The sequence below is a fragment of the Sprattus sprattus genome (genome assembly GCF_963457725.1).
Source record: "Sprattus sprattus genome assembly, chromosome: 8".
NCBI classification, from domain to species: Eukaryota; Metazoa; Chordata; class Actinopteri; order Clupeiformes; family Clupeidae; genus Sprattus; species Sprattus sprattus.
In genome coordinates, this window is record NC_137927.1 from 15,326,675 (window position 1) to 15,352,428 (window position 25,754).

The 25,754-nt window shown below is 44.5% G+C and overlaps 2 protein-coding genes across 2 annotated transcripts in view; both read right to left on the minus strand.

The window, feature by feature from the left end:
- On the minus strand, nucleotides 1-11,229 carry slc22a31 (solute carrier family 22 member 31). Its single transcript, XM_080843823.1, has 9 exons — nucleotides 10,825-11,229; nucleotides 9,087-9,190; nucleotides 8,628-8,782; nucleotides 6,070-6,238; nucleotides 5,778-5,923; nucleotides 4,360-4,468; nucleotides 2,036-2,250; nucleotides 1,147-1,258; nucleotides 1-693 (listed from the first exon to the last, which is right to left on the minus strand). The coding sequence occupies exons 1-9, from the start codon at nucleotides 11,212-11,214 to the stop codon at nucleotides 216-218; spliced, it is 1,878 nt and encodes a 625-aa protein (XP_080699949.1). The 5' UTR covers nucleotides 11,215-11,229; the 3' UTR covers nucleotides 1-215.
- A 4,313-nt stretch (nucleotides 11,230-15,542) lies between these two features.
- The window catches only part of ankrd11 (ankyrin repeat domain 11), a 112,548-nt gene continuing 102,336 nt past the window's right edge, over nucleotides 15,543-25,754 (minus strand). Inside the window, exons 9-13 of the mRNA XM_080843886.1 lie at nucleotides 18,520-25,673; nucleotides 18,262-18,360; nucleotides 17,721-17,864; nucleotides 17,511-17,603; nucleotides 15,543-17,306 (exon numbers count right to left, since the gene is read on the minus strand). Coding sequence (XP_080700012.1) covers nucleotides 17,121-17,306; nucleotides 17,511-17,603; nucleotides 17,721-17,864; nucleotides 18,262-18,360; nucleotides 18,520-25,673 — 7,676 coding nt within the window. The 3' untranslated portion in view covers nucleotides 15,543-17,120. The remainder of the gene's footprint in view (nucleotides 17,307-17,510; nucleotides 17,604-17,720; nucleotides 17,865-18,261; nucleotides 18,361-18,519; nucleotides 25,674-25,754) is intronic.

Genomic DNA, 25,754 nt, shown 5'->3' on the forward strand with positions numbered 1-25,754 from the left:
CCCACTCTTTGCTGGCATTGTGTGTGCAGTGGTGTTCGTCAAAGCAGCGGCAGTCACGCATGTCATGACACAGCATATAGTCTCTCTCTCTCAGAGAGCGACTCTTGTAGAGAGGACATCCTCCTTGCGTCTCCTTTGGACTACCAGACGCAGGAAACAGATTTCATCAGATGAGAGTGTGTGCGTTTAAAAGGAGGCGTTTAGTTGGAGGTGTGCTAGGAGGAGCCGCCATGCAGTCCCCTGTTCTCCAGGCCTCTGCCCCCTCCCTGGGTCCCCGATATCACGGCATGCGGCCGCAGCAGCGTCTGGTGGGGAGGTGTGACAGCGACCATTTTGAATGGCAGCGTGTCTTTGGCCAGCATCTTCTTGGTGGCGCTGACCAGGCGGGCGTAGTTGTCGGGGTTGTACTCTGAGGCGGGGGCGCGGGTGGTGCGCAGGAGTGGGAGGCTGTCCCGGTCGGCGCGCGACAGGAAGAGCGGCGGGCGCCGCTGGCACTCGCCGTCCTTGAGCGAGTCGGGCAGCGGCTTGCGCTTGCTCTCGGGCAGAAGCATGATGCAGAGGATGGAGAGCACGGCGAAGGAGGCGAAGATCACGTGGTGGAGGAAGTAGCCGCTGTTGTTCTGCAGCTCCATCAGGGAGGAGGCCGCCATACCCACGCAGCCCGCCGACATCACCAAGCCAAGAGCGCCGCCACTGACAGAGGAGGAAGAAAACAGAGATGAGAACATGCAGAAGGTCAGATGGATCATTTGAATTTGAATTCGATCATTTAGTTTGATTAGAGGAGTATGAGTGGACCATGGAGGGAGGAGGGGGGGTTCTGAAAGGGTCTGTTGAGAAGAAGACTTTTTTTATAAGCAGTATTGCAGTATTCTACTAAACACACACACACACACACACTCAAACACCATGCTTTGTCTATTTCAGGGGGTGATGTATCTGAAACTCAAGCCATAGTAATGAACACTTGTAAAAGAATTATGCTTGAACTTGAGCGAAGTCTGCCTGATAATAATGACAATAACTTCTCCTTTTCCCAGCTCTATTGCAGAACTGTCACACACACACAAACACACACAAACACACACGCACACACGCACGCACACACACAGCGGAACTGTCACACACACAGAGACTGGTGCTCACCGTACTACTGTGGGCAGCACCTCACTGGCGAAGAACACACTTAGCAAGGCCAAGGCCTGAGAGGACAGCAGGCCCACTACAGACAAAACCAGTACCAGCCCCCCCCGCAGGTCTGAGTGAGGGAGAGAAGGACAGAGTTCAAAGGAAAAGAAAAACAGGAGAGGGAAAGTAGGAGGGAATGGTTAGATCACATAGCTTTGCTTTTTAGAGGGCAAATGACTGCATGTGAATCAGCCTCTGTAGATCATGCTGACCAAAACTGAAACCAATTGGTGCATTAGATAAGGCATCTGAGTGTAGGAATCCAGAGCTAACATAACACGGCCCTATGGAGAACTCAACACCAGAGTCACTGTCATGTGTGTGTCAACACGATTGGGAGATAACTAGCTCCCACTGGCATGATAGCTTTTGTGTTATCTTCAGTATTCTATTTCAAATTACACATACACACTAGCCAAGCTCCCTGGTGCTCAGATGCTGATCATGTTCCCCCCACAGGCATCATCTGAGATGGATTTACTGGATTGGTCTCTGAGCTATTCCAACATTGCTGAGATTTCAGTGGCTTTAAAAGTCATAAATAAGACAAAACATTAGACCCGGACTACTGAGGCATGCTTCTATGGCATCCAGTCGCAGAACAGTAAAGGCTATTTAAATCGACCTCTTTTCTCTTAGAGTCTGGGTGCTTAGTGTCGAGTGTCAACCAACTAAAACACACACTGAACTGTACATTTGTAAAAATAACTCATGTTGACTCACGATTTCAAGGTGTTGTACTGCACACGTGAAACTAAATCATGCACTCATCGTGGTAACTTTTCTCTCAAAATCTTATATTCCTAAAGAATGGCTCTGGTGCTGCTGCGGCAGATTGAGCACTTACACTGAGTGAGCGCCAGAAGCAGCAAGGATGACAGGCCCGTTGCTATGGCAACCAGCAGCAGGATGCCACGGCGGCCGAAGCGGTCCACGGTCAGGCAGAGGAAGATGCAGGCCAGCGCCCCCGTCAGCACGCGCAGGAAGTAGCTGAAGTAGAAGTGGGTGGAGTAGCTGTGCAGGTTACGCGTGAAGCAGTACTGGATGCCTGTGCCAATGAACCTGAGAGAGAGACAGAGAGAGAGAGAAACAGACACAGACAGAGAGAGAGACAAACAGAGGGAGAGTATGTTAATAAATGTAGCTTTTCAAAAGAGAGAATGAAAAACGTTTTAGTATTTAACATACAGTCATGGGCAAAAATATTGGCACCCCTTCACTTCTGTCACTTCTGTACCACTACTCCCAGAAAATTGTTGCAATTACAAATGTTTTGGTATTCACATGTTGACTTCTATTGATTGCATTGGAACAACCCAAAAAAGCAGAGAAAAAAGTCAAATCTGACAAGATTCCACACAAATCTCCAAAAGTGGACCGGACAAAATTCTTGGCACCTTTTCAAAATTGTAAGAAATAATTGTAATTCAAACATGTAATGCTCCTTTTATTTGTATTTAAACTCATGTGGCAAGTCACAGATGCTGTGAGCATATAAATCACATTTGCAACCAGTTAAAATAGAGCAAAGTTGACGCAAGCTTTGTGTTGTGTGTCTGTGTATACCACACTGAGCATGGAGAAAGAAAGAAGAGCAAAAAATTGTCTGAGGATTTGAGAACCAAAATTGTAGAAAAGCATGGACAATCTCAAGGCTACAAGTCCATCTCCGGAGATCTTAATGTTCCTGTGTCCACTGTGCGCAATGTCATCAAGAAGCCCATGACATGCCTGGATGTGGAAGGAAGAGCAAAATGTATGACAGAATGCAACAAAGGATTGTTCAAATGGTGGATAAAGAACCTAGAACAACTTCCTGCCCTGCAGACACAGGGTACAACAGTGTTAGCTCGCACTACCCGTCGCCCTTTTGAATGAAATGGGATGCTATGGTAGGAGACCCAGGAGGTCCCTGCTGCTGACACAGAGACATAAAAAAGCCAGACTGGAGTTTGCCAAAACTTTCCTGGGGAAGCCAAAATCATTCTGGGAGAACGTCCTGTGGACAGATGAGACTAAAGTAGAGCTTTTTGGTAAAACTGTTTACAGGAAACGAAATGAGGCCTTCAAAGAAAAGAACACGGTTCCTACAGTCAAACATGGTGGAGGTGGACCGATGTTTTGGGGTTGCTTGGAGCCCAATGCCTTGACTGTGTGCATGGCATCAGGAAATCTGAGGACTACCTAATAATTTTAGGGCGCAATGTGTCAGAAAGCTGGGTCTCCGTCAGAGGACATCGATCCTCCAGCAGGACAATGACCCATAGCACACTTCAAAAAGCACCCAGAAATGGTTAAGACAAAGCAGTGGAGAGTTCTGAAGTGGCTGAGATGAGTACAGATCTTAATCCACACATCTTAAGCACACCTGTGGCATGATCTTAAAACAGCAGTTGGGAGAAGGCACCCTTCAAATGTTTGCTAAGGGTTGATTATACTATAAAGATATTTAATACAAAAAAGAGCACTCAGAAAATGTATTTTATCAGACAATGCATTTCTACTCATAAAGTACATCTGTTCAGAACCTGGGCAAGGCAGAGATACATAATAGGCCATTAAAAACAAACACCATTATTAATGGTCAGCCATTCTCAAGTCAACACTTTAATGAGGGGTTGTATTTGATCAGAAAACAGGACAGGAAAGGTAAAGAGATCCTAGGATGTTTATCTAAATGGAAGGCACTAGAGAGAGAGAGAGAGAGAGACATACTGTTGGATGGATAGTCCTGGTGATTTCACCTCTCCTGATTCTCCAGTTTGGTAAAAACAGATAACCTCTGCGTCATGATGATATAACACGAATGGCATGTTGAGGAGGCTCTCGCTACTCTTGTAAACAATTGTAAAATGTTCAGGGGCCTTACATTCGCGTGTGGAACAGTTGAAATTCTAGCACTGTCTCTGCCAGTCACGGAATGGAATGATCCCAAACAAAATAAGGGAGGGGAGATTTGACAAGGAGTGCCTGTATATGTGTGTGTGCGTGTGTGTGTGTGTGTGTGTGTGTGTGTGTGTGTTCTTAGGCTATATTTGAATAGTAAGAAAATATGTATATTGTTTGCCATATACATAGAATCTGAAAAATTTAAATATGTGTATGTGAGATTCTGAACACAAATGAAAAAAAGAAAAAGAAAGTGGATAGGCTATCTCCATGGGAACTCACAGAGTGAGGCCAAGGATGAGGCCGTTCCTCCAGATGACTCGGGTGTGACGAAGCTCCAGCACACTATGGTACTCCGTCTCACTGTCCTCTCCATAGGCCGTGTCCATCTCTGTGACAGACACACAAAGACATGTCATACAAGTACACACATATCACCAGGCAGGAGGGTCGCCTAATATGGCCCAAGAAATAAGCAAGGAAGTGAAGAGTTTCTGGTTATAGAAGGGATGACAAGCCTAGAAAAAAAACCATACCATCATAGAAAAACTCCCAACCCAAGGCTGAAGAAGCAGTGTGAATGTAATGCATTCAATTCCCAGGGACACATTTCAGAGAATGCAAGCCGTTACGGCATTGCATAAGAAAGCTGATTACAATTCAAGTGTTTGCTAGGTGAGTATACTCATGTTATTGTAAGCCCATAAGAAAAGCAGACCAGAAACAGAAGGAATGTGGCAAGAGAAGAAAAAAATAGAAAAAAAGGTGAAAGGGGTACACAAAAATTGTAGATTTGGAACACCTACAAACCAAAGCAACATTTCAGAGTGGATTAAGTAACAAAAGCGGGTATCTATTTCTCTAGCTTTCTCGCTGCTTAACCCATAATTAGAAAAAAATAACTCAATGTGGCTGCTTTCAGCCAGACTTGACAACGTGATTTGGTGTAATGTAATTTTGACCAGTGAACTGGAACATTGGAATCGCATTTGGAAAGCAGGAAAAAAGCATGACAAACACAAAGAGAGGCTTCATGGGCCCCTTGGCGGAAGACTGCCCCTGGTCATTACATCTGCAGGTCTGTGAAACACTGCATCCTCATGGCCACTTAACTGGCCCAGTCAAAGCTGACCTGCCTCTGGAGCAGCACAGGGAGAAATGACAACATGTTGGTGGGATGCCAGCTCTTCAGTCTCAAACAGTCCACTCCAGGAAGTCTTCTATCGCCATCACCATCACCATGGTATGCTTGGCTTTGGCTTCACACCAATGCTAATTCTTCTCTGTAGTTACTACAGGGAATTCCTGACAGTGTTTCCCCCAACCAAACCCACTGCAATGCATGTAATTAAGGCACAACTCCTTAATTAGATTTACTCCAGTCCACATTTAAAAGGGCTTGTTGGCCTAGCCAGTCTTTGACCCCTCCCTTTAACATTAATGTAGGCAGTTGTGCAATATTTGATTTGTTACTTCCGTTCTATTTTTTCCATTCACTGTTGATTTCCAAGAGCCATGAAAAAAAAAAAAAATCTGTCCGTGTTTAACACCATCGGTAAAAGAATCATCAAAAGTAACAGGTGTAGCTGCATAGACAAATAGCAGCCCTGGCTACGGACAGGGAAAGAGAGTAAGAAAGAGAAATAGATAGTTAGAGAGAGAGCGAGATAGAGAGAGAGAGGCCAAGGTGTGGATGTTACCTGAAAGCAAGTTCTCGGCAGGGAACAGCTCCTCGCCCAGACAGACGCCATTCTGCACTGCGAAGATCTGTAGAGACTTTTTGGCCTGTGGGATCTGACCTGTGGCCAACAGCCAGCGTGGAGACTCCGGGAACACTGAGGAACAGCTGTAAACACACACACACACACACACACACACACACACACACACACACACACACACACTCTTGTTTAGAGGCTTTGCATCACAATTTTTGTTGTCTTCATACATTAACATCGAGACACACACACAAAAGAAAAGTTCCAACCTCACCACCAATATGAGATTAGGAGAAGCAAGGGTACAGTAGCCACTGCTTGAAGTACTGGCCAATCACTGCAGACCACTGCCAGTCCAGGCAAGAGCAACTCTGCAAACATGGCAAAGAAGCCACTGACCATGGACACCATGAGACGATGAGGGGGATCACACACCTCCAGACCTATCACACCAAGAAACACAGGGGTTGATATGGAGACTTGGTTATGACAGGACAAAATTATGGGTATGAGGAGATTAAATGTATATGTGTCCTCTCCACTCATGGAAGAGGGGCAACCTCTGCTGTCTTGCTCTCTGCAGTCTCCATATACATGTCTCCACAAGCAAGCAAGCAAATACATACACACACACACCACACACCACACACACCACACACACCACACACACCACACACACACACAGGAATGCCGTGTTTCCTTCCAGTGCTCTCCAGCATCCTTCTATTGTCTTTTGAATCATTTGGAAAATCTGGCAGCAAGCACATCACTGCAGTCCTCTCCCATCCTCCCCCCACTACCACGTCACTGTTCACTCCTTAAAAGCTAGCCTGCAATCAATTTACCACAGGCCTCTCAAGAATTTAGGGGTATGTGAGAGCCTGTGTAGGCTACGTATGTGTGTGTGTGTGTGTGTGTGTGTGTGTGTGTGTTTGGTGTGTTACACCTGACCCTGTTCCTCTGGCCTTCTCTGTACCATGCAGAGCAGAACTCCCACAGATGTAGAAAGAATGTTCGAAATCCTTGTCAAAATCCCTCATGCAATCCAGATGCTTGATCCTCACAAGCCTGCCTTGTGTGTATTTGTGTGTGTTTATGTGTCTGTGATTGAAAGTGATAAGGGGAGTCAAACGGAAAGGGAAAGAATGAAAAAGAGAGAGAACAAACAAGTATTCCAAGCCCTACAAACGCACATGACAATCACAGGGAGGTTATAGAAGGAAAACAGCCGGATAGTCTGACAATGAAAGGAGTTCTCTGGATATGGCAGATGGACTACAGATGCTTCATACTCTATGGCAGAAGACAACAAAAGGAGACCATGATAGAGTGAGAAAGAGAGAGAGCAAGAAAGAGAGAGAGACAATGAGAGACCGAAATGAGAAGTTCCAGGCAAACAGAGACAGTTAAGTAGGCACTACAAAGTCACTCTGATCTCTCTCAGCCAAGTAGGCGCCACGGCAGAGAGCAGAACTAGAATTCAGACACCAGTTGAGCCGAGACAGCTGTTGGCTGTCACTTATTCATGGCTCACCGTACATACCAATCACATGACAGGGACTGCCACCAACATGCTCAGCTAGGGAGAGAGAGCACCCCCAGAATCACGAGCAAGTGAATCTAACTGCGAGTATCGTGGGACATTCAGCTCCTCTCCTGAGTGAGAGTGAGGCGAAAGCATGTTGCTGACTGCAATGGCCACCTCTATCCCGCTCTTCTTCTCTCAGATTATTCCCCGTCTCCAGTCAGACTCTTCTAAACCATTATTCTTACTTTGCTTCCGTGAATGGCCCCGAAATACACATTGCTTGTTTCATATGATTATACATTTCATGTGTTGTTTGTGCTATATGTTATTTACTGTATATTCACTTAAGCTATCATTCACACCTTTAAATTACAAAAATTAAATGACTGATACTTAATTAAACAATAGTCTGATATCAAACAACTACAAGTGGATGTGCTTCTTTTCTGTGCTTCTCAATGTTGTTTACACTCTGCATGTTATCTAACCGTCCCTGATCCGCACTGCCACTCTGGAGCCAGTTGCTGCTTCCCCTTTCACTGTCACTCCCTTCCTCTGGCTCCCTGTCTCTCCTCTCCGCTAACAACTTCCTGGCTCATGGCTGAAGCCACTCAGATATGTATCCAGCATTTCACACAACAACTGAGTAGACATCAATATGGGAAGGCTGCTGGTCTACGCATATGCCTCTAAGATATATTAATACGGTATGTGCAAGTGTACAAAGGCAATGTGTAAAGTTAATTAACTTCAGGTCATTATTATTAGTCAGTCGTGGGTGTTGATGACCTACATTGCCATGTCACAGAACATGCCATGCATTTGCCTTGAAGACACATTATGCCTTTATTAGGTTGATTGGGTTGATTCACCTTAATAAAGAAATTCAAATTAAAAGTAAATACTGTAAAGTATATTTTAAAATACTAATAAAGTAAAATCTTCATATAGATTATGGTATCATGCTACAAGGTCAGTTTGTGACAGAAAACATATTAAGGTATTCTCCTGCATCAAGTCCTCCCACTCCAGACCAAGTGAAAAGGTCAACAATGTGTGGGAACACGTGCATTTAAAGTCAGCGCAAGTCAGTTAGAGGTCCTTAAGAAACGCCTTTAATTGTTAATGGCTCCTTGGCTAGTGACCACGGCATGTGTTACTCCAGTTAGTCCTGCTGGCTGATGACCCATCTTGATAATTCAGGTTCAATATGAAGTGAGCACAGTTTGTCACAATAAGGCTGCGGCACAGACGGACAGAGGTGCATGTTGAAGGGTGAAAGGTGAAGGCTGAGGGGAACTCACGAGCGATGTAGGAGGAGAGGAACACCCCTGCCAGCATGGCCCCCTGAGAGAGCCGCAGAAGCAGGAAGGCCACAGGGCTGTTGGACACGCACACCGCCACTCCCAGCAGTCCTGAGAGGGACACAGACATGAGGAGCGCTCGCCGCCGCCCAAGCCTGCATGCACACACGCACACAATTACAGAAAAAGACACAGACACAGACACACACAGACACACAAACACACACACACACACACACACACAGAAATGGACACAGATTAATCCAATGCACCAAATGTTAGTGCTACGGCAAGATAGCAAGGAATAAAAAGGAATATTGAATCCTTATTAATCTTTGTCAAACACAGACAATATTTTTGAACACTCCTGCTACATTTACGTTTTCCCCATGAAATCATTGTGGGATAGAAAAGTCAAAAGACGAACCAAGGAGGAGCCAAAGGGCCAAAGGAGCTCACCAGTCACAGATGGTGCCTAGAAGAATATAGCCCAGAATCCAGCCCGTCATGAAACAGATATGCTGGAGGGGAATCTTCCAGTAGTCGCCACACACTAGGTTCCACTGCAAGTGAACGTGCATGCACGCACCAGCACACAGACAAAAGAGAGGCTTAAAGTTATCATTTACATGACCCTTTCATTGTGAATCCCAGGGGGTAAAAGTGTGATAAGGAATGACAGTGAGCGAAACACAGCATAACATACAGCTAATTAGCAAAGCAACAACCCCCCCTAGTAGGTGCAAGGGGCTGACGAACGAAGACATTATTTACATCGGTGCCCAATCTTGCTTTCGGTGCCCAATCACTTGTTTCAGTTCCTCTACCTTATTCACATCTCAGCTATGAAGTCAAATCATGTTGTATAAATTCCTCTCAATGAACACAAAAATAAATTGTTAAAAAGCTTTTGAAAGTTGGCACATTTTAAGCAAAATGATGGATAAAGTGAGTTGTGCGATAGGTGTACCATATGGTTACTGATTAGGAGCAGAATGCAGATAGTTTTATCACATTAAGGCTCACAGAGGTCTGTATCTCAGACCTCGCTCTCATTCCTATCCCTCCACCATGCATACGGGACGTTCAGAAAAGGTAGATCATCATCCCAATTCTACCCGGGACAAAAGGAATGACGTCATGTAGTTTTGAGAAAGAAGTAAATGTTTCAGGAAGAATAGAAGGGCCCACGATGTTTCCTGCTGAAAGGGAACAAGGGATGCCAATTCACGTCATGGACACAAGCTTCCTTTGGCCGTTTTTACTCATGTACTCTTGAGGAGGATCAGTTTTCATTGTGTGTGTTGGGTGTATGTGGAGATCACTGTCAGCCTGAGGGGTTAAAAAACGTTGAAAAAAATAAAACTGTCATGTTTACCAATATCCCTACAGAATGTTTGCTAGATGGGATGGGCTGCGGGCTGGCCCGTCTTGTGACTTTGTAGTAGGCCTATGCGTGTGGGGATCCTGTTTGACATCTGGCTATGAAAACAACTGTTGGAACACAGGAGGGCTTATGTAGAAGTGTGGCAACACGCTGAAATGCTCTGATGAAGTGAATTTATTTAGTGGACCGCTGTGAACACAGTGGTCCGAAGGAGGTGTCCTGTTGTGCAACTGGACTCATTAGAAAAAACAAATGGCTTCGGCAGATGTAAACAGCTCTTAAAAAGCCCTGACATCTCATTTCCATAATGACAAGTGGTCTGTTTACTAGGCAACATTTGAGTGGGTTGTAGGCCTACACTTTGTAGGGCCACACTTTGTAGGGCCTATGCAGTCACGTTACGGGACGTCTGAGAGTAATGTAAACATGCATACAGACAGGGTGTATCCCTGGGTTTTACAAGGATGTCAGGGGACGTAGACAATGTACTTATTTTTATGATATAGGCTAGCCTTCTTACAAATGGGTGAATCGGTTATAAAACTAAAATAGGTCAACTCTAGTTGACGGTGCCTTGATGACACCGTCAACTAGACATATTTCTACATATTTAGACAAGCTTGATAGATGACATAGCCTAAGTAGACTGTAGCTTGGGCAACACTTTAACACTGACAAAGAAGTGTGGAATCATACGATGTATTCGTGCAAACAGACATTAATTTACTAAATGATAAATCGTCATAAACACGAATGTTACTCTTATGTCAACGTTTTATCGTGACTGTTGAAATGCAAATTCAGACTAACCTCCGTTACAAAGTTACTCTGAAGCCCTGCCGGTTTGGCATAATCCCATCCTTTCGTGCACGGTACCCTCTCTCTTGGTATGTTTTCCGTTATATTCGTGTAGTTTGAAGAGTATTTGTACAGTTCGCAGTGACTTAGTCCCCCTTCTTTGTCCCAAGGAATGGTAAAGTTGAGGTAGGCTTGTTTAGATAAGTTACTGAGTAGAAAACCCGACGGTAGAAGACTTGGGTCGGGTTTGCAGCGGAAAGACTCGGGAGTTAAAGTGTAGAAAACATCACAGAAAAGGTTCAGTGTCACGGCAAAGTTTGGAAACCAACTGAAAATAGTCACGATTCGATTGTATCTTCCATAGCCACCTATTTGAGGGTAAATCTTAGATTCAAAATCCATGGTCAGCCACCGTACTGATGGAACAGTGAAGGGCAGCAAAGCTAGCTACCACGCACAATGTGATCGAAGCTTGTCAAAATGGGAGGAGGATTTCACCGGGTATGACAACTGGTCTCCTCAAAGAATCAGCTTTACTCTCACCTGCTACACGTTTATGGTTCCTAACAAAGGATGAGTAAAGCAAACCGTGAGCAAAGCACGAACTATTCGGGTGTCATCACTATGTCATTCTTATCTCGAAGAGTGATTAACTATGAGCCGGACAGTCTCCTACCTAAACAGTTGGGCTTGGAACGTTCTACTCTGAGAAACGAGTCAGTGTTTCAAACACCTGACGTGAATTTCGTAGCCGACAGCCTATCGATAATTTAGTCTTTTTTAAGTATCCTAAATGTTGATAACCCGGTAGAGGTTGGAGATATATAGTATACACAGAGGGTCTGTAAAAAAACGCTATTAAAAACAGTCTTCTGCCATATAATAAACTATAGGTCTAACGAGCATAAAAGAACAAGATAAATATCCTAGGTCCAAGAGGAATCATCTCTATATTTTGACTTTTTGGACGTTCTAAAACCCAATATGTTGGCACGGCTTAGGGCGTCTGCAAATAATGCAATGGCAAGTTGGCAACGTAGGAGTATGTACAAACATCCCTTTGACCTCACTCCTCAAAACCGGTTAATTTCTCACTGCAGCTTTTGACGTCAAAGTGTGCGAATGGCTGAAAATAATGGTCATGTAGAGAAAACGCCAACACCGACCAACCTCATAGTATGCAATGACTGTTTGCTGCCCCCATGTGGCAGGCTCTCTGTATGAGAGTTCGTTTCCAGGTGTAGAAAACGAGCTAAAGACAGGCGGTAACATTTTCATCTTGCTCTGTTTACTCTTATATAAAGTCTGGACAAATCACCTGTGTATCAAGTGCCAATAAACAGTAAGTCTGGGATAGATGTAGTTAAATCAGGCATTGTAGAATTTAACCAATGCAGGACAGAGTAGGAGTGCTGTAATACAGTTTAGCAAGCACTAGAAAATTTAGCTTTGGGCTCTAATAAATGGAATTTAATTGTTTATGAATTTCTGTATTGAAATGCCTCCGAGAAGTGATGAGTGCCTTGTATTGCGTGGGCCTTCTCGAGGATTATTACTGACTGTGAATATTGTACACAAACAAGGAAGTCAAAAAAGCATATTTCAAAAATTTATTTACGAACATAATCTCTTAGGAACAACAGCAGTTCTCGCGCTCTCTGTACATGCAACTGTAGAAAATAACAATTTTGATTTTTTTTCACTTTTTACTTATCCATTAGTTTTTTTCTCCATTTTTTATTTTTTAAGTTTCTCGCTTTTTGAATTGCAGGAAATCAACACAGCTAGAGGTGAATGTACTGGATCGTTTTGACAGCACTGACGATAGCATCAACAAATCCCCCTCCCGTAGCTGCTCCAACAATATGTACACAATTCAACTAACATTGTACAAAAAAAAGAAGTTACATTGGTACATCACCCACCACGAGCGCCCTGGTTGTGTTGCTGCTGGAACCCCACATTCTACGCAAGTTTTGACAAGTACAAAGAGGAGGGTGCAAAACGTCCTGGGAGAGAATATTTACAGCTATGTACAAAAAAAGGAAAAAAAATGAAGTCTCGTTTCACGCATTAAAAGAGGAAAATGTACACAGCGGAGACCTTTCACTCAAACATACCACAGGTGTAAGAAAGATAATAAATAGGTTATTTCTCACCATTTTATAGAGTAGTTCTCCATGCTTTTGTATTAGTCATTGTCCATTTTTTATTAAAGAAACCGCTACTGTTCATTTTAAATGGAGAGGAAAAAGGCTTGAAATTGTGACTTCTGTTAAATATAATCATGTATTTTTACACAAGATGAAAACAAATGAGCCAACTGAGTTGTCTATGTGTAAGTAGAGGTAACGTGTTGTGGATTGAGAGGTCAGTGGCTAGCTAGGTCCTGGGTCATTGGCTTGGTCATAAGTACTCTAAGTGCTTCACTGTTAGCCTTATTTGTCTATGTGCATTTGTGTGCATGTGTGTGTTGAATAAGCAGCAGCAGCTCAATCAAAACAAAGCAAAACTGTGTGTGTGTATGTATGTATGTGTATAGAAAGAGCAACTAAAATATGCAATTAAAAAGTGAGCAGATCCGCGAGTGTATCTAACTGCAAGAGGAAAGCTCTGACCTTACACCTGGAGACACAGATTCATTCACACCACATTTGAAAAAAAAAAAGAAGAAAAAATTAATGAATCCTTTCAACGCATAGAAGAACAATGATGTGGAATGGCGCCATGATCATAATTTCAAGCCTTTGTTTGAAGGAAGGGGCAGGGATGACCAAAATAAAGCATTTTAAAAAGGCAGGGCTTTGAAAAACTGAATAGAAACACAAAAGTCACTTTGTAAACAATAGTGAGAGCGCATGGGGCATTAAAAACCGAAGACATTCTGATCATAATCCAAGTTAAAGTCATGCCACTGTAAGTTATGTTTTATGAAGGAAAAAATGATACACAAGACAACAGCAAACACTAAATGTACCATTTGGAAACACAAGGATTTTTTTGCAACCAAACGCAAATTATGAAACCAATAAGCAAAAAAAATATCAAATTGTAAATTCATTTCAATGCTTTAGAAAACACTGAAAGCTGTTTCAGATTTAGAATATAGAGTTGGTTTTGGCGTGAGTGACGACTTCTGTATTTTCCTTTGAGTAGTACTCATTTGTACAAAAAGACCAAGGCTTTAGTCAGCTAACACCTGTTGCAACCAGACAAGAATCGCATACATACACAAACGTGTCACAACTTCACAACATAAACAGAAGAAAGTAAAAATCAGGATGGTGCCCAAAATGAACAACACAAGGACTCACACTACATGACAGGCAGCTAACAAGCAAATGTGAAGAAAAAAAACAATACTAATTAGCAGGATAAGAAATGAGAAGCGAAAAATGAAAAAAAGAACAGCAAAAAAAGCACAAGCTAGCCATTTGAACTTAAACGTCCATTAAAATCAACGTGTGACTAGTTCTCAACCATCTGTCTGCACCACTGCCCCTACTTAGTTTGCCAGACAGCTCTGCTTTGAACAGAGGGTCATTATGATGTTAACATACGAGAACAAGTCTCTTGACTCTAGGCAAAGCATACAAATCCAGGACAGGGTGCACATTATCATCAACAGAGCACAGCATCAGGGAATATCTAAGGAAGAGGCACAAAATAAGTAAAAACCCAAAACACACACACATGTGGTGATCATATAGAAGTACTCTCGGTCAAAAATCCACCACTTAGGTGATTTAACACGAGGGTTGGTGGAGATTTGCCTGCTTATAAACTGTTGGATAGGTTCAGAGGCATTAAAAGCTTTTCGAGGACATGAAAACGAAAGGCTTGTTTTTCTAAATTGTTCAACTGAGCAAAAATATCAAACACGACTTTGTTTATCTCTGATTGACACATTGAGCCTTTCTTTGTTTTAACAGTGTTCTTAGAGGTAAATGCCTAAAATCCTTTCCACTTCAGCAATAACCAGGACTTAAGCAAATTCATTTGTATTTGTAACTATAACAAACACTGATAGATTTGCTATTCTACTATCAAACAGAAGCTTGAATGAATCCTTTGGGAAAAGAAAAACACAAACATGTAATGTTGCCTATAAGGATAACCTGTTAAAAACCTCACATCGAAGAGGATGTAACTCTGCTAGCTCCCAAATAGAATCTTAGAACATGGTCTGCTCATTCATACAGTCAAAATGATGTGCCAGAGAAATAATCAGGGGACTTTAAACTAGTATTTTGCTATTAAGCTGCAAGTTAAAGCTATTAAGGTTTTCACAGAGTCCTGCCAAGTCTAGACCAGAAGATGAAGGAACACTAAAGAAAATAAGGAGAAGTGATAATAATGCTGCCACTGAAATAAATGTACTGAATTGATCATGACAATATTCAAATCTGAATGAGATTCAGTTGGGGTGATGATATTGCCTGATGTTCCTATTTAGTTCACTTGTGCAGCGTATGAGAAAAATCAAATGTTTACTGTAAAAAGGCATTTTCTCGGTTTTATTTATTTTTTCTCCAAAGATAAGATAGTTGTATAATAAAGCAATGAATAAAATACCTCTATTTTTTTCTCTTAAATAATTCAGTAACCACACTGCTACATCTCAGGACTATGGTAGTGGCCCTTTGCAACTAGGAGTCTCCACTGGACAGTGGAGAGGGTTAGCTCAATAACAATTCTTCTGATGTCAGCCAAGGGCACCTTCCAGCCGGACCTTGGCCAGGCCTTCCGGGGCCATGGACTGGAGAGTCTTCTACATACTGTAGTGTCAATGTGTACACAATTTGGCCCGTGGGAGGGATGCTGGATGGGGGGAGTGCTGCCCAAAAGTGAACTGTACATACAAAGATAATTTTTATTCATTTATTTTTTTACACTTAACTGAGTGATGTTACAGTACATAATTTATTTACAACTGTGCAGTAATGTGTGGCAAAATAAATTATCTAGAAGGCAGCGAGAATACATTGGTTAACGAATATAAAAACTGTACATCATTTACGGAATACAATTTTTTTTTCAGTTTTCTTATTTTTTTCCATTAAACTAATGTTGGCTCTGTAGTGTTTCAAGTCACGTCCTCAGAAAGAGAAACAATGAAATGCCCAAGTAAAGAAATAGACAAAAAAAAGAATATTCTCCACTAAAACACCATCTTTTAGAAGTCTATGCCTCTTGATTTTAAAACATTCTTTTGTATAACGTGTTGTCCTCGTTTTTTTGTTGTTGTTGTTTTTCTCCTTATGCAGTCATTTGCAGGTTATGCGCAGGCATTATGGGGCTGGGGCTTGCGGAGGCTGCCAAAGGCCGAGGCCTCCCCCACGTGCAGGCCCAGATGGTGGGCTTCTTCTGTTGAGTGGGAAGGAGAGGGAGGCAGCAGGGGGCTCTTTGGGTCTCATGCTTGCTGGCCGTGCCCTCTGCTGTAGTCAGTCTTTCGTCCATGGGCCCCCACTGCAGCCCCTGACGAGTAGGCCCCCGCGCGCTGCCACTCTCGATTCGGGCCCTGGCGCAGGCCTCTGCTGCTGGACTCGGCTGCGTCTACTCCTAGGCAGCCCTGGCTGGAGCACAGAGAGCAGGGAGTGCTACCACATCCCGTGGTCGTATGCGTCCACACAGGCTCACCCTCTCCAGGAAAAGAAAGAGCAAGGAGAGTTTAAAGGTGCCTCCTACAAGCCTCTGAGTCTGCATGAGCGTTTTTGTTTGCTTTTTTCATCAGCTTGACAAAAACTGCTTCCTGCACCTTTAACATAGTCTGTCTTGCTCCGCGTTAGCCTTTCATGGCTAGCCCTGAAGTTCCTTGTCCACCACTGTGCCAAACGGGTGGGTTGAGGGCTTCTCTCCCCTGCAATCTTTTCTCGACGAATAGTTTTTAAAGTATTTAAAAATAAAATTGAAGAAAAATACTTTGTTTGTCCCTCTATCTGCCCTGTGTTGCTCCTCGCGTCACCAGAGGGGGGATGAGGTGGGCACGTTTCAGAGCAAAGCTGTGTTGCTTCCTTACATCCCAAACAAAAAAAAGCATAAAAACTTGAAGGATGAAAGTGCAAGTTGTGTGTGTTTTTTCCCCCGGTTTAAAAAGACGCTTCCCACTTGTACAGTGGAAAAGAAATCAATAGCAAGTTCTTTTTCATCTTTAACTATATAATATATAGGTTTTGCTTTTTTTCCTCAAAGAAAAGTATCCTCCTCTTCAAACCAGCTAGCCCTTACCATATGTTCGGTCTGGTCTCTACGAAAGGGTTAAGATTGAGAGAAGCTGCACACACTCTGCGGGTGCAACGGCTTTCCTGTCACGCCGGCAGCAGCACAAAGTCGTCATTGACGTCCACCATTGGCACGTAGAAGGAGGGGACCTCGTTGACGCACAGGGACTTATGCACGGCAGGGTCCAGCTCCTGCACCTTGAGCTGCCACTCCATTCGCTGCACGGCGTTGAGGGCAGCGGCCTCATGCTGCTGGCGCATCAGCAGACACGTCTGCAAGGGAGGAGAAGGGAGAACAGAGTGAGCTTGACACCTCAATGGAGTGGCCGCACTCCTGTTTATACAAGACTCATGGTATTTAACAATCAGCCGATCATACTTTATTACACTTTTCACACAGGTTCCTTTCTTGCAATAATAAAGGTGATAAGTGAAAGAGGACAAAACATAATAAGTATATGGTCAACGGGGACTTACCTTCATCCTATCATACTTGTCGTCTACATCTTGAATCCAGGAAATAAACTGGCGAGCATTGAAGCGATCCCTCACCGACTTGTTTTCATCTCCCTGGGGTGACAGAAAATAGATTTACCAAACATAAAAACACGACCATAGCAAGTCAGATGCAAAAACCTCAGACGAGTGGAACTGTATGTTGAGTAAAGCTCAAAGTTTTTGGCTTACCTGGCTTTCAGATGGCATGTTGTACACCTCAGAGTCCAGCAGCATGGTACAAGCGCTGAACGGGACAGCCTGATTGGCTATCGTTCTGGCTGCTCTGCAGTGCACTCTCAGCACTTCCTGTTCACAGGAGACAATCAGCTTCTCCTAAAAGGTAGAGAAGAAGTGTGATGAGTAAGAAAGGAATACAATTAATTTGCACCTCTGAATCTCCTTCAGCATACTTTGGTGAGGTTGTAATAAAAAAAATGGAAAAATCTTATTAAAAACAGAGAAGGAAAAAATGATCAAGGTCTTGCAAGATCTGGTGGAAGCACATTAGATGAGAGAAGTCGTCGTGGTGTGGATTGCGCTGTGATATGCTTAACAGGCAGTAGGAATGCATATTGCAATTGCATTGCTTTTCTATTACAGGGCAACTTTGATCATTCATCAAAGGTTTTGCGCTCTGCGATCAAAGCCCACGCTCTAACAGACTGACTTCAGAAGTTAGGGTGGGGGGTTGGGGTTGAGAGAGCGGCAGGGGGAGAGAGAAAGCGCTTACCCGCTCAATGCTGTGCTGCAGTCTCAGCTTCCCTCTTACAGCCTCCTGCTGTCTGAAGAGCTCCTTGAGGGGCTCTGTCAGAGATGGGGGCGGAGCAATCTGAGGAGCGGCAAAAAACACAGTGAGGTCTTGTCAGTCATCAGCCACTGAAACTTTGTGCCTGAGAAGAAAATCAACTTGCACTCACATAAAAAGATGCGCGCGCACACATACACACACACACACACACACACGAAAAATGAATGATCAAGTGCTCACCACGGGGATGTGAAGTTTGCTGAGAGGCTTTCCATCCAGCAGGTAGGAGCCGGTGTAGGTCACATACTCTGCGTAACACTGAGGGGCCTGGGGCGTGATGTAGCACAGGATCTTTCTTTTCTCCTCGATCTTTTTGCGGATCTGCAGGTACTCGAAGTACGGGTTTGAGCGGTCGCTGTGGTAGGGCTCGATGTCGTCCAGCTTGATGGCGTTCACTATGACTGCCAGCGTCTGCTGAATCATCTCCCGCGTCTGTTGCATGGCCGTGTTTACCAGCTGGACCTGCACCGGCACAGGGCCAGATTTCGCAAACTTCCTCTTGCGTGGGTGCTGGACCTGGGAGTCCTCGTCCTCCACAGGCCGTCCCTTGGTTTTGGTCACAGCAGGAGCGGCTGGTGTGGTGCTCGGTGGCGTGTAGGTGCTGATGGGCTCCTTCTCTTTCTCCGTAGGTAAGGAGGACACCGTGGTCTGGGTGGTGAGTACAGCAGCTGTTGTGACTGATGAGGCGGCTGACGACGGTAACACACTAACAGGGCTGACAGTTGTGTTCTGCTGCTTGTTCTGGATGGCAAGCAACTGGGCTCGGGTGCGGGTCATTCTCGGGGCAATCTCCTCTACCTTCTTGGAGACCTCAGATGTTTCAGTCACAGACACCGTCAGTTTTGAGGAGGCGTCAGCAACTTCTGTCACATGTACTGTACAAGAGGTGGTAACAGCAGCTGTGAGCAAAGGTGAGTGGTGAGGACTACTAGATGCACTCACCATCAAAGTCGGTGTGACACTTCTCTGCTCAGGCTTCAACTCCAGACTGCCCACTGAAGCAGAGTGGGACATTTCAGAAGATAATTCTTTTTCTCCATAATCCTGGTCATTTTCAGTGAGAGGTGTGGAAAACAGCATAGTCCCATCATTGACAGTCCTTTCACTAAAAGTGGCAGGTTCTTCATGGACTGCCTCTTTCAAGTCATCTTCCTGCATGCGCTCAGGCTCAGGCTCAGTTTCAGGTTCAGGCTCTAGCTCCATCTCAGATCTGTATTCAGCCTCATGTGGAGTGAACACTGAATCCTGAGACGCTTCAGGTGGAGCCAAAACTGGTGAGCATGGTGATTTGGCCAGTTCTGGCAAGTCTACTTCCATGCGTTCAGGCTCTTCCTCTCTGGCTTCCAAGAGACTCTCTGGCTTAATTAGATTTCCTGGATGGGGATGTTCTGCTGGCACAGGGTCCATTAATACAGGCTCCGTTATTCCTTTATCTGGGAATGGAAGATCTGGGAGAGAGAATGGTCCCAAGTCATCTAGCTCGTCCACTGCAGCGGAGAATGGGTCTGCCCAAGGCACCACAGGCTCATGGCTGACTGCAGGGGCCATGGTATCCTCAGCAGGGTAGCTGAGAGAGTCCTGTCTGTTGTCTTGTGTCACACATGGAGGCTCTGTGTGAAGCTGATCATCCTCCATGCTGGGTTTGCAATCAGGAAAGAAGGACTCAATATGTGTTGTAGAGGATGATGCCATATAGTGTGTTACAGGCTCCATGGGTTCTGGTACAGGACTTTTGGGTGATGGAAGGTCATGCACTGCCTCTTTAGGATCATCATACTCAGTCTCATCATCGTGTGGTGAGCTGTAAGATCTTTGATAGGCAGAATATGGTGGTGTCACTGATTGATGAACAGGGATGTGCGGTAGGTCAGCATCTGAGTGGTGGAACGGGCTGCTGATCTTCGAAACCGCTGCTTCTACTTCAGCATAGGATGACAGAGGTGATTTCAAACCAACCACTGGATTCCAGCTCAAGGCTTGGTCACAGGGGTTCTCTGTAATGCTGACAGGTGGATGGGTAGGCGTCACCGGAATTATCTCCGCATCAGTCCTGTCTGGAGACTCGGGCCAGTTCTTTTTCAGGGAATCTTCAATTCCTGGAGAGAATGGTGGGTCCTCTGTGGACTGAATTATTTTCTCCTCAGAATGCTCACCCTCTGCAACATCCTCTAAATCATCTTCTATGTCATCTTCCTCCTCGTTAAGTTCATCTCCCTCCTCCTCCTCCTCCTCCTCCTCTTCTTCTTCGTCCTCCTCCTCCTCCTCTGGATCCTCATCAACAAGGGGCAGGTAATCGCTCCCACTGACTGGGTCTGATGGCAACAGCCTGGGCTCACTCTGGGGAGGCTCTGAGATATCATCAATGTCCATTGGAGGCAGAGCTGCAGGAGCAGGGGTTGGCGGAGCAGCAATGTCTAGACATGGCTCTTGGGGATCCTGTCTGTGGACTGGAGTTGAGGGGTTTGGCAGGAATTTGCTATAAATGTTGTCTGTCGGGTGTTCTGTTTCAGTAACAGCATTCGATGAGGATCCATCTGGCAGGTGCTGGGATGAGTCGGGCCTCGGCGAAAGCATTTCAATGGTAGGGGAGAAGTAAGGAGGAGACGGACAGACAAGTCTGTCAAGCTTGTCCTCAGGAGGATAGGAGGCAGATGACTCGTATTCAGCAGTGCCTGAGGCACTCTGTGGTCGAGGGAATTTGTCTGCCTCTGCCTTGAACTCCTCTTCCAGAGGTCTTCTAACATCACAAGACGTAGACCGCCTAACCAGTGGAAGCTGAAGATTTTTAGCTGGGGTGAGGCAAGTGGTCTCTTGGTAGTTAAGAGATGAAGAATTAGAATACCTGTCAAAGAAAGATGGTGAGCAGGCATTCACAGAGGGGTCTTCAAACACAATTTCAGGATAATCATCTGTACTGCAGGATGGGGTGCGTGGAGTCTGCATGACTTCCTCATAACTATGGCAAGAGATCACTGATGTGGGAGTGGGAACTCCTGTTGGTCTGTTCTGATCAGGTCTCGGGGAGGCAGGAAGATTCTCCTTCATCTGATGACCAGCCAGCCAGTCCTTTGAGTTTTGACTGTCCAATGGCTGGGACTTTCTATCAGGCGACATAATTTGAGGTGGAAGACCAACATCTTTGAGTTTCTTCTCTTTCAATGCAGATTCCAGAGAGCTTGATTTTTTAGAGGACAGGTCATTACGATTCTTCTTCAGTTCTTCACTTGTCTTGTTTTTGTCCTTGAGTTTAGGGTCACCTGATCTGTGCCTCAGTTTCTCTATCTGTTTCATCCTCTCTTTATGTTTCTTATGACGCTCTTCCACTTCTTGGTCTTTTAAACTGAGCATTTGACCAAAGCTTGTCAGCCTGAGATCTCCATCAACCAGCAGTTTCTCACGAGGGCGGCTGTCTTTTCGAGCAGTGTCTTTGGATGTAGGAGTGAGTTTGTCAATTTCTTCTTTGACCTTCACCTTGCCATAGTCCACTCTGTTGTCTTTGTCCAGGATGTCCTTGTTTCGTTCTTTGTTTTTGGGATCATATTTTGGACTGTCTTCTTTAGACTTTTCCTTCACACTGATCACCTGAGGGCTCTCCTTTAGTCCAGATTTAAGATCTTCCTTGGAGTGCCTGAATGTCCCAAAACTATCTGAGTATTTATGCTTCTCCTCTTTCACCTTCTCTTTATGCTTCTCCTTTTTCTTTTTGTCTTTAATTTTGTCACTGCTGATTACACTGCTTGCCTTATCTTTATCAGCCTTTTTGGACATCTCCTTTTCAAATTCTAGAGTCTTATCAAACTCATCTTCTCCATCTGTCTTGGCCCCAAATGGGAAGGTGTAAGGATCAGCTTCCAGTGGCATAGGTTCTTTCTCATAGGGTAAGCTTTCTCTGCGACCATAGCATTCTCTTATTTCCTCAGATTTGTCTCTCTTGTCTGCTCTTTCCTTTTTGATTTTGTCCTTCTCCTTATCATGGCTTTTTTTGGATGAGGAGGAGGAAGAGTGTCTATGCCTCTCTTTTTCTCTGAATTTGTCCTGAGGATTGGTAATGGACAGGGAGTCTCTTCTTTCCTCTGTGATGTCAAGAGAGCTGATGGTGGAAGAGTCATACAAACTGCTAAGCACTGGCTCGTGGCCTCTATCTGTGAAACTGTCGGATGAGATCTCGCTGTGTTTGTCATTGGAGTCATCTTTGTAATCATTCATGGCCTCCTCCTCAAGCTTTTCCAGCAATGATTTCTCAGTCTCACCACTCCCTTTGGACGGTTTTCGGTCTTTCAGGTGGTCTTGCTTATCCTTGTGTTTACTCTTGCCCTTCTCCTCACTGACTTCTCTCTTGTCCACAAGTTTTTGCTTATTTTTCTTGTCCTGATTTGAGTCCACTGATATTCTGTCTTTGCGATCTTTGTGTTTTGCGTCTGTCGACTCCTTATCCTTTTTATCTTTATTGTGTTTTTCCAAGGAGCCCTTCCTTTCTTTCCCAGCATCAAATGAGATCTTGTCTTTCTTCTTTTCTTTATGCTCCTTGTCTTTCGGTTTGTCTGTGGAGTGCTGCTTCACATCTGCAGAATATTTCCTATGTTTCTCAGCTTGGAAGTGGTCTAACTCATCCACGTCAGGAGTTGAGTCTTTTCGGTGGCAATCTGACAGACCAAGCGAGTCGCTCAATTTGGCCACCCCCCCATTGTAGTCGTCAGCCTCATCTTCACTCTCATCTGTGAAGATGTCTTCGATTTTGTACCATGTCTTCTCCTTCTTCTCAGGTTTTCGTTCTTCCTTTTTCACCTCTAGGAACTCTTTGTCCCGGTCAATATGTTTTTCCAGCAAGACCTTTTCTTTCTTGTCTTTACTCTGATCCGATGACGCTTTGCGTTCTTTATCTTTATTATGGGAGTCTTTGTGTTTGTCTTTTGCTCCCTCCTTCTTTTCCTTAGAGCTTCTGTCAGGGTCTTTCTCCTTGAGGACTTTTTCCATGGAGCTTCTATCAATCTTCTCCTTTTCCGGGTCTTGGCTTCTTTCTTTTGGCTTGTCCTTGTGTTTTTCTCCTTTAGATTTTTCTTTCTTCTCCACTCCATCCCCCTTCTTCTCCTTGCCAGAGTGGTTCCTCTCCCTGAGTTCAAATTTGCCAGTGGTTTCACACTCAGATTTGTCTTTGAAAAAGGACTCCCCTCCATATTCATCTCTAATGGATTCCACTTTAGTTTTGGAGTCTTTTCTCTCTTTAGAGAATTCAAGAGAGTCTTTTCTGTCTCTGTTGACATTGACTGATTCCTTTTCCTTCCTATCTTTGACAACCTCTGTACCCTCCTTTCGCTTCTTCTCTTTTTCTGAGTAGCTGGAGTTCAGTTTCTGTTTATCTGTCCAGTCCTTTTTCTTTTCACTGACTTTTTCAGAGGAGTCTTTTTCTTTTTTCTTAGTTGTGGTGTCCTTCTCTGAGCGTTTATCCCCGTGATCTGACTTTTTGTCCTTAACTTTGTTCTCCTTCTTTCGATCTCGGGTTTCTTCTTTTATCGTCTCCACAGTCAGTTTGACAGTGTTGTTTGCCTTATAGTCTTTGTATTCCTTGACTGGAGTGTCCCAGCTGTCTTCTCCATCCCCATAAAGGCAATCTGAGGAAAGGTCTGACTGCCACCGGTCGTGGGGATCGTCTGAGGCGCTGAGTTTGGTGTCCTCTAAAAAATGATTTTTAATATCATACTCCTCGTAGTCTGGCTCCTCCTTCAGCACCTTGTCTTTCTTTGACTTTTCCTTTTCCTCCTTGGAACTTTTCTCCTTGTCAGATTTAAAATGTTTCTCTTCTTTAAGTTCAATCTTTTTATCAGGTTTAGAGGACTTATCCTTGGATTTCTTCTTTTTCTCATCCTTGTGGGCTTTCTGCTTCTCTTCCTTGGGCTTTTCTTTCTCCTTGATGCCCCTCTCCTTTTCAGATTTTATCATTTTGTCCCGTTCCTCTTTGCCAGCCTTTTCCTTGGTAGACTCCCTGATCTTTTTAGATTTCTCTTCTTTATTGCCCCTCTGTACCTCCTTTCCAGTCCATTCTTTGTCCTCAGATTTACCCTTAGACAACCGGTCCTCTTTCTTAAAATGGTCTTTTTCATGTTTAGAAAGCTTCACCTTATTCTCAGATGTAGACTCTGCCTCAACAATGAGTGACTTTTGCCGAGAATCGTCAAAGTCAAAGGAAAAACTCTTGACAAACTTTTCATTCATGTCTTGATTAAGCACAAGACTAGGGGCTTTATCCTTCTCTTTGTTTTTATGTTTGTGTTTCACTTTATGCTTCTTTAACACTTTGCCATCTTTGTCTGTTTTTGAGACTGTTCCATCCGTGTTGGAGGTCTTATAAAAGTCTGAACTTTTCTTGTCTATCACACTGGCGTGTGTGTTGTTTTTCTTTTTACTGTCCGGGACTTTCTTTTTCACCTGTTTTACAGACTCCACACTCGAGTCCGCAGAGGAGTAATCCGACTCGCTGGAGAGCCTCTCTCTGACAGAGTCTGAAAGCGAGCTGACATCAGACCATGCTGGCGAGGATACCGTCTTCCAGCCATCAGTCCTCCACTGTTTCGGGTGCTGCTCAGCTAGAGACTGTGTCAGCTTCTGCGAACTTATGCTCCCGTGCGAGGAGGATGAGGAGGAGGCGGAGAGCGAGCTGAAAAGGGACGACTCTTTAAGGCTCAGGGCAGTAGAGTCCTTTAAACAGTTCGAGCTCTGCAAAGAGCCCTTGTCGTCCTCGCTCTCCAACTCTCCAATCTCTGAATCTGAGGTACAGAACTTGTCGTTCACTTTGCCAAACCGCACCTCCTTGCTGGTGTTGCTCTTGGTCTCCTTCTTTCTCTTCTTTTTAACTTTGCTCTTTTCCTTCTGCTGTTGCTTGGAGCTGAGCGCAGCTGAATCCCGGCTTTTGGCATTGGTGGCCGGCGTCGTCTGCCGCTGCGTGGGTGTGGGGGTGAAACACAAAGTGCGGTCGTCCTCGTCTGAGCTGTTGCTGTCTGACATGATGCGACGCGCAGTCTTCTTTGGTGTTAGCGAGTTGGTTTTGGAATAGGTTTTGACATCCATCTTGGGTATCGCGGATACGCTGTTGGGCTTGCTGACAGGTTCCTTGCGGAAGTCCTTTTTGAGTAGGTGCTTGTCGTCGACAGGCGGGACGCGCTCCTCCTCATCATCCTCATCAAACTCGTATTCATCCTTGATGGGTGTGGTCATTGACTTGGGAGGATCGAGGCTCTTCCCTTTCAGCTTCATGCCCTTCTCAAACTCTGAGTCTGTGTTATTGCCGTCAACAGAGCTCGATGGGGCAAACGAAGGAGCATCCTCTTCCTCCGAGGATTCTGCACAGAAAAAGATTTTTTCAATTAACTTTCAGTACAAAGCAAAAGCAGTAAAGACAGCAATGACTTGGCAGTTGAAGG

Bases quoted from the DNA above. Each gene is read 5' to 3' on its own strand.
- slc22a31 (XM_080843823.1), bottom strand. From the start codon at position 11,214: ATGGATTTTGAATCTAAGATTTACCCTCAAATAGGTGGCTATGGAAGA. The intron at 6,239-8,627 runs GTGAGTTCCCCT...TTGGTGTGATAG, and splicing joins CCTCTCCTCCTACATCGCTC to GTCTGGAGGTGTGTGATCCC. The intron at 2,251-4,359 runs GTGAGTTCCCAT...TCTCTCTCTCAG, and splicing joins CTCATCCTTGGCCTCACTCT to GTTCATTGGCACAGGCATCC.